The sequence below is a fragment of the Typopeltis vanoorti genome, chromosome 6, assembly GCF_054136105.1.
Source record: "Typopeltis vanoorti isolate ZY-2024b chromosome 6, IOZ_Tvanoo_1.0, whole genome shotgun sequence".
Lineage (NCBI taxonomy): Eukaryota > Metazoa > Arthropoda > Arachnida > Uropygi > Thelyphonidae > Typopeltis > Typopeltis vanoorti.
Window position 1 is genome coordinate 155,982,258 of NC_143554.1, and position 12,330 is coordinate 155,994,587.

Genomic DNA, 12,330 nt, shown 5'->3' on the forward strand with positions numbered 1-12,330 from the left:
TGGTCTTAGGATGACTGTCTCCAAATCTTTGGTAGATTTATACAGCCATACTTGTTAAAGTTTGGAGTATGTTTAATCTCCGACCCTACGGCCAACAAAGAATTCGCTAAAGTTAAAAACCGGCACCAGAAGAAATTTGAAATCCTCCAGCAATGCAGTGCTACGCAGCAGCTGCAATAACTTCAAGATGGCGTCGTTGTGAACTTATCATTGTTAACCTTAACCAAAGAAGCCACGAGTGCATTAAGTCATGGACACAATTTTGCCATTACTCCTAAAGAAGTTGCAAAAACCAAAATAATGGCTTCCGTTGAACGTGGAATATACGACCTACCTCCAGCAATAGCCAATAATATTAGGTTAGACGCAGCCAATATTCTAATCCATTCTAAGCCTCCCAAAAATAATATCCCACATAAAGAAATAATGGCTCTAAAAGAGCTACGCAATAATAACCACATTACAATAACCAAATCAGACAAATGAAACGCAACTGTAGTAATGGATACAACAGAACATGAAAGCAAAATGCACGCACTCCTCCAGGACCGGTCAATATATCAAATTATAGATCGAGATCCCACCAACTCACAAAAGAATAAGGTGTGCAAGTTATTGAATAAAGTCACTTCCTGGACAAAAGAAACAGTCAACAAACTCAAACCCTTTCATGTTAAAACACCCAGAATATATGGAGCTCCAAAAATTCACAAACAAGGTACACCTTCATGCCCTATTGTAGATAGTATAAACAGTCCTACATATAAACTAGCTAAACATTTAGCCAAACCACTAGCCACTTGCACAAACAATTTTCCCTCTTTTGTTAAAAATTCTACCCACCTAAAAATATTTTAAAAAATCACACCTTAAATAGTTCAGACCTAATGGTGAGTTTTGATATCACCTCATTATTCATTAATGTACCACTGACTGAAACACTTAACTTAGTAAATTCACAATTTCCCCCTGATATATTTCAGCTATTTAAATTCACAGTGCAGGCAGGTTATTTTACATGGAAAGGGAAAATATACAAACAATTAGATGGGACAGCTATGGGATCCCCCTTTGCCAACTTCTACATAGAATATCTGGAAAAGCTAGCTATCAACACAGCCACTCTCAGACTTAGTCTCTAGCTATGCTATGTTGATGACGTGTTTGCTATTTGGCCACATGGTCCAGACACATTCAATACATTTTTAGTGCATCTGAACAGCCAGCACCCTAAAATCCACTTTACAATGGAACTAGAAGCCAATGACTGCCTGCCCTTCCGTGACAGAAGGAACTCAAGGTCAAAGAGTGTTAGATTTCATTATAGTGTCAGAGGGCGTTTCAGTTAAAGACATAACTATTCTGCCTCTATTTGGTGACAGCGATCATGTGGTACTCACTTAGGAAATTACTAAGTTTATGAATGTTCCAGTCAGGAAAGGTTACACACTTATCACATGTCTTCCAGAAGGTTCCTTATTTTCGGTTTACAGGTTTATAGAAAACCCACACAAACAGGGAGATATTTACACAAACAATCACACCATCACCTTTCTCAACAATATGGTATCTTTAAAACACTAACCCATAGAACTAGAGCAATCTGTTCCAATGACATTGCTCTCACTGCTGAACTTTCTCACCTATGTCACACCTTCTTAACCAATGGCTATAATCCCCATAAGATAGATAAAATACTAAATGCTACCCAGAAATCCCCCCCCCCATCTACCATAGAAGATTACAACAAAACTATCACCATCCCATACATTAAAGGCACACCTGAAAAGATATCTAGGGTGCTTAACACCAACTGCGCACCGTATTTAAACCTTATGTGAAACTGGCAACTCTCATCTGTTCACCTAAGGACAGATTCATTCCTTTATCACATCCAGGTGTCTATGAAGTGCGCTGTTCTCATCATCGAGCCTACTACGGACAGACAGGAAAAACTGTAAACATCCGCCTCAGTGAACACAAAAAATCAGGGGTGCGCCAGTAGCTTCCGGTGCCTGTGTGCAAAACATTAGTTGGTGCCCCTATCCCCCCCCCCAATAAAAAAATCACTTTAAAAAACGGGTTTTTTTTTTAAGTATTTCCTCCTCTTTGGTGACTTTACTATCCTGATGCCTGTGTGTGTTGCGCACATTGCACATATGGCCGGCACACCTCTGTAAAAAATATATCTGGCACTTTCGCTATGGCAAGTGGGTCTGGTAGACCATGCTTTGGATACTCCAGCAGACAGGATCAATTGGAAAAAAACAAAAGTACTGCACAGAAGCTTCTACAAGTCAGAGAGGTTGTTCCTGAAATCAACAGAAGCCTTAAAACATACTATAAACCTTAACAAGTATGGCAGTATAAATCTACCAAAGACTTGGGAGACAAGTCATCCTAAGACCAAATTAATATTTATTTATTTTATTTTTTTCAAAACTTTGGACTACTGTTTTTTTTTTTTTTTTTTTTTTTTTTTTTTTTAACTTAGATGCTGCCTTATTAGGACCTTAGTCTTGTGTTGCACGCCACAATTACTTATACTAGCACCACTGTTACACTGGATTGTGATTGTCTCGCATTTGAAACAAACTTTGTGTGCTCTGAAGATGCTGGATATAATACCAGAGAAATATTAGCTTTTAAGTTAATAAATAGTTTCATTAAACAGTTCAAATTAAACGTACCGCTAAGGTTGCACGTTCGCGTCACAGAGACTGAGTGGACTTATTGTTCTTAATTATTATCACGCATGCGTGTTTTTTGTAAACGCATAATGTGATTACTAGCTAGCAGTAGTTCAGATGGATTTAGAGAGAGGATGAGGTTTTTCCATGAACTGTTAAGAATAGTACCCTGGTTTCTGTTGAGGTTTCCACCAGTTTTTAACACTACTGTGGCTTCCTTGAATAAACGATGTCTATAATCGTCATCTAAATATGGCATGGAGCTATTTTTTCACTCTATCATGTGGAAAAATAGCTAATATATTTAAGCATAAAAACCTTATTCTTTAATACTGACCATATACAAATATTTTAACATTCTTTGCCAACTAGTTTTGCAATTATTACGCGGTTATTCCATATATAACAACAATGCACTTCTTAAATTTTAGAAAAAAAAATAAAAGCATAATACTTGAAGATCCTGTAAATATATTATCCTTCTACAGCTAGCTAGTAATCACATTATGCGTTTACAACAAACACGCATACGTGATAACAATTAAGAACAATAAGTCCACTCAGTCTCTGTCACACGAACGTGCAACCTTAGCTACTAGAGTGCTTACAACGTTTTTATGTTCCTTTCAATTTGCAATTTATCAGTATTTTCAATTTACTGGTATTTTTTATACTTTTCCAACAACACCCTGAAAAAGCTAGACAGTTTGCTAGCAAAACTGGTAGGCAAAGAATGTTAAAATATTTGTATTTGGTCAGTATTAAACAACAAGTTCTTTTAAGCTTAATAAATAGTTATTTTCTTATCAATCTGTGTGCACATCAATACCGTTTAAATCCGATTCAACATGTGTGACGAACACATAAACCTATCCACGCAGTTATTCCATATATAACAACAATGCACTTCTTAAATTTTAGAGAAAAAAATGAAAGCATAATACCTGAAGATCCTGTAAATATATTATCCTTTTACAACCTTCTTGAGAATTGACACAGCACACCTTCAAGTCTTTGATTCGTACATAATCCACAACATGTGATGTGAACTGGAAAGAAAAATAAATTATATATAATCATCTTAAAAAAATAAAATAAATTTATATATATCATCGTCATCATCAAATTCCTCACAAGCACCCTCAAGGGGTGTACAGGATATGATAGTACTACATGAAAAATTTACATCATTACTAACTTCCTATCTATAATTTTCCTCCAAATCAGTCTGTTACTTGTCAAGACTCCAACATTATCAGATCTTATATTTCTATTGTCTAAGGCACTTTATCAATCCACCTATATCTTGGTCTTCCTCTGGGTCTTTCTCCTGCCAACCTGGCAGAGAACACTTGTTTTGCTAATCTTTCCTCGCCCATTCTGTTTAAGTGACCATCCCATCTGAGATTAGCTCTGCTAATGCATTCCTGGATGCTGACAATATCAAGTTCTTTCCTAATATCCTCATTTTTAATATGATATTGCCATTGATGCCATCTGTTCACGCCTATAATCTTTCTCAGGATTCTCATATCTGCAGTCTCCAGTCTTTGGTCAAGTGTTTTACTTCTGACCCAGCTCTTAGATCCATAAGTTAAAACTGGTATGAACACTGTCTTTTATACAGCTAATTCAGTGTTCTGACTAATTTCTCTCTTATTCCATATGAATTCATTCAATTGACTTCCTACCATTCCAACTTTGTTAATTCTGTTGTCTATTTCCATTTTTAATTTACCATCTTCACTAAAAATCGTGCCTAAGCAGCTGAAATGTTTTACTTGTTCCACAGGTTTCCCGTTCACAACACAGTTGACATTTTCAACAATTCTACCTATTTTCTAAAACACTTTTTTTAAATGTTAGTCAAATGGGTTTTTAATTTATTGCCTACATGTTTTGCCGATTTTTGCTATCGGCATCTTCAGGGAATACAATTGTTAAGCAATATGAAGGTAACAGACTAGGTTTTTAACTGACAGTTCTAATTCATACAAAATTAGTATTGTGCGAGACAATGCTCGTGTCTGGGGAACATGATTTATTTGTTACAAGACATAATGTAATTGGCGTGAAAGTTCATTTCTTTGATGTTCAGTGATCTGATTAAAGCTTTCCAAATGTTAGACACAACAGACAAGATATTTCAGGCCTTTCTTGCCACTTTGCCTCTACCAACCATCTCATTGAGTGGGATAAGAGTCATATACCCTATATACAAGAGAACTACCATTCCAGTACCTTCAAGGAGGCTGCTACGGTCGCCCGTTCAACAGGAAACCTAAACAAGAATCAAGGTCTAATCCTACCCGAAATTTGGAAAGCTTTAATCAGATCACTAAACATCAAAGAAATGAACTTTCACGCCAATTACATTATGTCTCGTAACAAATAAATCATGTATCCGATACACGCACATTGTCTCACACAATATTAATTTTGTATGAATTAGAACTGTCAGTTTAAAACCTAGTCTGTTACCTTCATTCAGCTTACCAATTATATTACATGAAGATGCCGATAGCAAAAATCGGAAAACATGGAGGGCAATAATTTAAAAAACCCACTTGACTAACATTCAAAAAAAGTGTTTTAGTTATTAAACAAGCAGTCAAGGAAGAAAATCACTACTCTACCTATTTTCATTGTCTTTGTCTTTTTAAAGCTGACCTTCATACCATATCTATTACAACAGTTTATTCAATTTAGTCAGAGAATCTTGCAGACTTGTAGCAGATTATTTAGAAGTATAACATCATCCGCATAAAGCAAAGAGAAGACATTAAGATCTCCAATTTTGATATCATGTTCAATACCACTTTCCTTCATAATGTGATCCATATAGAAAATGAATAACAGAGGGGTATAATGTATATCCTTGTCTCACACCAGATTTAACATTAAACCACCTTCCTGTACTTCCTTCAATTCTAACTGCTGACTTACAACTCAAATAAAGACTAAGTATTGCTTGATATAATGCCCCATTGACACCATATAACTGTAGCATATTGAATAGCTTCTCTCTTGGCACTTTGACATATGCCTTCTCTAGATCGACAAAACTTAAATACAGATCTTTGTTATATTCCCATGCATTCTCAAATATTTAACTTAAAGTGAAGATCTGATCCTGACAGCCTCTATTTGGCCTGAATCCAGCTTGTTCTTCACCAAGCTTTTCTTCCACAATTCTTCTCAACCGTTTCTCAAGTATACTTGCATACATCTTACCAGAACACTCAGTAGGGAAACGCCTCTGTAATTCTCACATTCAGTTTTATTTCCCTTTTTATATATGGGTACTATGAGACCTCTACTCCAATCATCAGGAATTCGTCCCTCTGTCCAGGCTTTCTGAACCGTGCAGTAGCCACTTTTATACCACCATACTTCAGCATTTCTGTTCGAATATCATCTACTCCTGCTGCCTTTACACATTTCAAGCCTTTGATGGCTTTTTCTACTTCAAGTATGGATATATATTCCTGACTGTATGCCTGTTGAGTCTTTTTTTACCACTGTGCTATCACTGCTTGTTTGATTTAGCAATTTTTCGAAGTAATTACTCCATACTTCAAAGATATCTTTTCCTCCCATTTTCATGTCACCTTTATCATCTCTAACTCCTTTTACAGCACTCTTTTCTCCATTTCTAAGCTTCTTCAACAACCTCCAGAATATCTTGTCACCAACTTGATATTTATTTTCTATATTCTTGACAAAATCCTCCCATAACTTTTATTTAGGGGTACTTAAGGGTCAGAGCTGTATAACTGAGAGGAGACCTCCACATAGCCTTTAAAGGAATGCGGAGAACCGACCAGGGCTTCTGACCTAATGTCCACTCCTCACCTTCTCGTGGTGCACCCTGTTGGGTATCTACTTTGATACTGAATGAACGAGGATGGGCTGGCAATTTGGGATTTAGCCGACCAAATTGTATTCTTATTAGTTAAAACAAAATAAAAAATGATGGTACAACATGACAAAATTTCATGCCGGCTGGGGTGTCGCCCGGTTAAACAAGGACCCCGTTGTTTTCGCCACGAAACCAGGATGAACAGCGAAAAGTCAGCTACTGGAACAAATCTGAAAACAAACCCCAACTCAACATCACCAGAATTAAAGATCGGTACTATCAATGTAAGAAGCCTGAATGGCAAAGAAATGGAGCTAGCCGAGGAATTAGATAAGTACCAGATCGACATAATAGGGGTGACTGAAACAAAAAAGAACAAAACTGGTGAGATCTTTCTGAGCAATAAATACAAAATGTTATATTCAGGCAATGACAATCAAGGAAAAGAAGACGTAGCCATAGTATTCAACACAAAATACGAGGCTAATCTTCTTGAATGGCAGTCAGTCTCAAGTAGAGTAATGTGGGCAAATATAAGAATGGGGAACTGGACAATGAGACTTATTTGTGCCTATGGTCCCATAGAAGGTTCTACTAAGGTAGAAGTGGAGGAATTTTTTGACGCTTTAGAAAAAGCAACTGACACAATGAAAAAGGAAAAGTTGGTCCTTGTTGGGGATCTAAATAGCAGAGTAGGAAATGATTGTGAGACATACAAAAACATTTTGGGAAAATTTGGAGAAAAGAGCAAAGCTAATAATAATAATGGCAAATATCTGTTGGATTTCTGCTCAGGACAAGGACTGGTTATTACTAACACCATGTTCCAACATAAAAATGTGCACAAATTCACATGGAGAGAAGAGGCTAGGAATAAGAAAAGTCTCATTGACTATGTTATTGTTGATAGTGATATTTTCTCCCTGGTGCAGGACACCAGAGTGTACAGAGGATTTGAAATTTGAAGTGATCACTATTTAGTCTTGAGCAGGATAAAATTGAATTTCATATTGAAAAGAATAATATGTAAGAAAGTTTTAAAGCGAATAAAAGTTGAACCGCTCTCAGATGTAAACTGTAGACTAAAATACAGAAAGATTATTGAAAAGAAAATTAAAGAGTTTGAGAACAGGAATCAAACCTTGGAGATTCAGTGGCAAACTCTGAAGAAAACATTGATTGATTCTGCCAGAGAGGCATGTGGTGAGGTTGTGTGCAAGGATAAAAAAATCAGAACTCCCTGGTGGACACAGGAAGTTAAAGAGGCAGTGAAGGAAAAGAAGAAAGCATATCAAAAGTTCCTGGCAAATAAGTGAGCTTTTACTCTTACAGAATACAGAGACAAATGTAAGAAAGCTAAACAGTGTGTAAAACTAGCTAAACAAAAGTCATGGGAGGACTTTGGCAAGAATATAGAAAATAAATATCAAGAAGGTGGCAAAATATTCTGGAGATTGTTGAAGAAGCTTAGGAATGGAGGAAAGAGTGCTGTAAAAGGAGTTAGAGATGATAAAGGTGACATGAAAACAGGAGAAAAAGATATCCTTGAAGTATGGAGTAATTACTTTGAAAAACTGCTAAAAGAAACAAGCAGTGATGACAGCACAGTGGTAAAAAATACTGACCAGGCATGCAGTCAGGAATACACATCCATACTTGAAGTAGAAAAAGCCATCAAAGGCTTGAAATGTGGAAAGGCAGCAGGAGTAGATGATATTCGACCAGAAATGCTGAAGTATGGTGGTATAAAAGTCTTACAGTGGCTGCACTGCACAGTTCAGAAAGCCTGGACAGAGGGACAAATTCCCGATGATTGGAGTAGAGCTCTCATAGTACCCATATAGAAAAAGGGAAATAAAACTGAATGTGAGAATTACAGAGGTATTTCCGTACTGAGTGTTCCTGGCAAGATCTATGCAAGTATACTTGAGAAACGGTTGAGAAGAATTGTGGAAGAAAAGCTTGGTGAAGAACAAGCTGGATTCAGGCCAAATAGAGGCTGTCAGGATCAGATCTTCACTTTATGACAAATAGTCGAGAAAGCATGGGAATATAAGAAAGATCTGTATTTAAGTTTGGTCGATTTTGAAAAGGCATATGACAAGGTGCCAAGAGAGAAGCTATTTAATATGCTGCAGTTATATGGTGTCAATGGGGCATTATATCAAGTAATACTTAGTCTTTATTTGAGTTGTAAGTCAGCAGTTAGAATTGAAGGAAGTACAGGAAGATGGTTTAATGTTAATTCTGGTGTGAGACAAGGATGTACATTTTCCCCTCTGTTATTCATTATCTATATGGATCACATTATGAAGGAAAGTGGTATTAAACCTGATATCAAAATTGGAGATGTTAATGTCAGCTCTTTGCTTTATGCGGATGATGTTATACTTCTAAATAAATCCGCTACAAGTCTGCAAGATTCTCTGACTAAATTGAATAATTGTTGTAATAGATGTGGTATGAAGGTCAGCAATAAAAAGACAAAGACAATGAAAATAGGCAGAATCATTGAAAATATCAACTGTGTTGTGAATGGAGAATCTGTGGAACAAGTAAAACATTTCAGCTACTTATGCACGATTCTTACTGAAGATGGTAAATTAAATATAGAAATAGACAACAGAACCAGCAAAGCTGGTATGGTGAGAAGTCAATTGAATAAATTCATATGGAATAAGAGAGAAATTAGTCTGAACACTAAATTAGCTGTATACAAGACAGTGTTCAAACCAGTTTTAACTTATGGATCTGAGAGCTGGGTCAGAAGTAAAACCCTTGACCAAAGACTAGAGACCGCAGATATGAGGGTCCTGAGAAAGATTAGAGGCGTGAACAGATGGCATCAATGGCAATATCATATTAAAAATGAGGATATTAGGAAAGAACTTGACATTGTCAGCATCCAGGAATGCATTAGCAGAGCTAATCTCAGGTGGTATGATCACTTAAATAGAATGGGAGAGGAAAGATTAGCAAAACAAGTGTTCTCTGCCAGGTTGGCAGGAAAACGACCCAGAGGAAGACCGAGATATAGGTGGATTGATATGGTACAAAGTGCCTTAGACGATAGAAATATAAGATCTGATAATGTTGGAGTCTTGACAAGTAACAGAATGATTTGGAGGAAAATTGTAGATAGGAAGTTAGTAATGATGTAATTTTTTCATGTAGTACTGTCATATCCTGTACACCCCTTGAGGGTACATGGAAGGAATTGATGATGATGACGACTTTTATTTAGCTAGTTTTACACAGTGTTTCGCTTTCTTACATTTGTCTCTGTATTCTCTAAGAGCAAAAGCTGAATTATTTGCCAGGAACTTTTGATATGCTTTCTTCTTTTCATTCACTGCCTCCTTAACTTCCTGTGTCCACCATGGAGTTCTGATTTTTCTATCCTTGCAGACTACCTCATCACATGCCTCTCTGGCTGAATCAATCAGGATTTTCTTCAAGGCTTGCCACTGAATATCCAAGGTTTAGTTCCTGTTCTCAAACTCTTTCATTTTTTCTTCAATAATCTTTCTGTATTTTAGTCTACAGTTCATATCTGAGAGCTGCTCAACTTTTATTCGCTTTAAAACTTTCTTTCATGTTATTCTTTTCAATATGAAATTCAATTTTATCCTGCTCAAGACTAAATAGTGATCACTTCCAATTTCAAATCATCTGTACACTCTGGTGTCCTGCACCAGGAAGAAAATATCACTATCAACATTTATATATATATATATATATATATAATTACCTTAAAAAAATAATAATACATTTATATATATATATATATATATATATATATATAAAATTATCTTAAAAAATAATTTAAAAAATTAGAAGAAACACTATTTGTATTACGAATTTTGCATGCCTAACTTTAGAGAATAAACAGTTTACAAACAACACATTTCGTAACGAACAAATTAATACAAAGTACTTATCATTTAAAAAAAAATTTAATTTTGCAAGAAAATAAGCACAAAAAATTTAATTCCAAGTTTACCTAATAATTTATATGTGCTCCTTTGTTTCTAATAAGTTTATTATTCGCTCAGGCATGGATTCTACCAACATAGAACACATTTTTCGTATTTCTGCATCTCACATCCATACTTTTATAACTGACAGCATTAAGTTATCCTTTGTATCACAATTTTCCCAAGTCTTTTTTTTACTCATCATTATCATCATAGAATTCCTGCCATGTACCCTCACGGGGATGTACAGGATATGACAGTACTACATGAAAAATTAAAATCATTACTAACTTCCTATCTACAATGTTCCTCCAAATCCCTGTCAAGACTCCAACATTATCAGATCTTATATTTCTATCTTCTAAGGCACTTACCATATCAATCCACCTATACCTTCGTCTTCCTCCTGGTCTTTTTTTCTCCCAACCTGGCAGAGAACTTTTTTTTGCTAATCTTTCCTCACCCAATCTGTTTAAGTGACCATACCACCTGAGATTAGCTCTGCTAAACCATTCCTGGAGGCTGACAATGTCAAGTTCTTAGCTAATATCCTCGTTTTTAATATGATATTACCATTAATGTCATCTGTTCATGCCCTAATGTTTCTCAGAACTCTCATTTCTGCAGGTCTCTGGTAAAGTATTTTACTTCTAAACAAGCTCTCAGATCCATAAGTTAAAATTGGTTTGAACACTGTCGTGTATATAGCTAAGTTAGTGTTTTGGCTAATGTCTCTCTTATTCCATATAAATTTATTCATTTGACTTCCTACCATACCAACTTTGTTGATTCTATTGTCTATTTCCATATTTAATTTACCATCTTCACAAAAAATTGTAAGTAGCTGAAATGTTTTACTTGTTCTATACATTCTCCATTCACAATGCAGTTGATATTTTCAATGTTTCTGCCTATTTTCATTGTCTTTATCTTTTTAATGCTGACCTTCATATCATATCTATACAACAGTTATTTTATTCAATTTAGACAGGGAATCTTGCAGACTTGTAGAGGATTTATTTAGAAGTATAACATCTTCCACATAAAGCAAAGGGATAACATTAACATCTACAATTTTGATATTAGATTTAATACCACTTTCCTTCATAATGTGATCCATATAGATAATGAATAACAGAGTCAGATAATGTACATCCTTGTCTGACACCAGATTTAACATCATACCATCTTCTGTACTTCCTTCAATTCTAACTGCTGATTGAACAAATTCAATAAGCTACATAACTGTAGTTTAATTAATAGCTTATCTCTTGGCACCTTGTGATATGCCTTTTTCTGGATCTACAAAACTTAAATAACAGATCTTTGTTATATTTCCATGATTTCTCAACTTTTGATCCTGAGTGTCTCTATTTGGCATGAAACCAAGTTGTTCTTAACCAAGCTTTTCTTCCACAATCCTTCCCTAACGTTTCTCAAGTATACTTGAGTAAATCTTACCGGAACGCTCAGTAGAGAAATCTCTCTCTAATTCTCATACATTCAGTTTTATTTTCTTTTTTATTTATGAGTACTATGAGAGCTCTATTCCAATCATCTGGAATTCGCCCGTCTGCCAAGGCTTCCTCTACTATGTAGTGCAGCCACTGTAAGACTTTTATACCTCCATACTTGAGCATTTCTGGTCGAATATCATCTACTCCTGCTGCCTTTCCACATTTCAGGCTTTTGATGACTTTTTATACTTCAATTATGGATATGTATTCTTGACTACATGCCTGTTGAGTATTTTTTACCACTGTGCTTGTTTCATTCACTACTTGTTTAATTCAGTAATTTT

General features: G+C 35.6%; 1 protein-coding gene across 2 annotated transcripts in view; it reads right to left on the reverse strand.

Annotated features, from left to right (window-relative positions):
* LOC150106127 (TNF receptor-associated factor family protein DDB_G0285149-like) overlaps positions 1-12,330 on the reverse strand; it is a 246,739-nt gene that overhangs the window by 198,078 nt on the left and 36,331 nt on the right. For both annotated transcript variants that reach the window (XM_090393876.1, XM_090393875.1), the window contains exon 3: positions 3,635-3,739. In XM_090393876.1, coding sequence (XP_090250002.1) covers positions 3,635-3,739 — 105 coding nt within the window. The remainder of the gene's footprint in view (positions 1-3,634; positions 3,740-12,330) is intronic.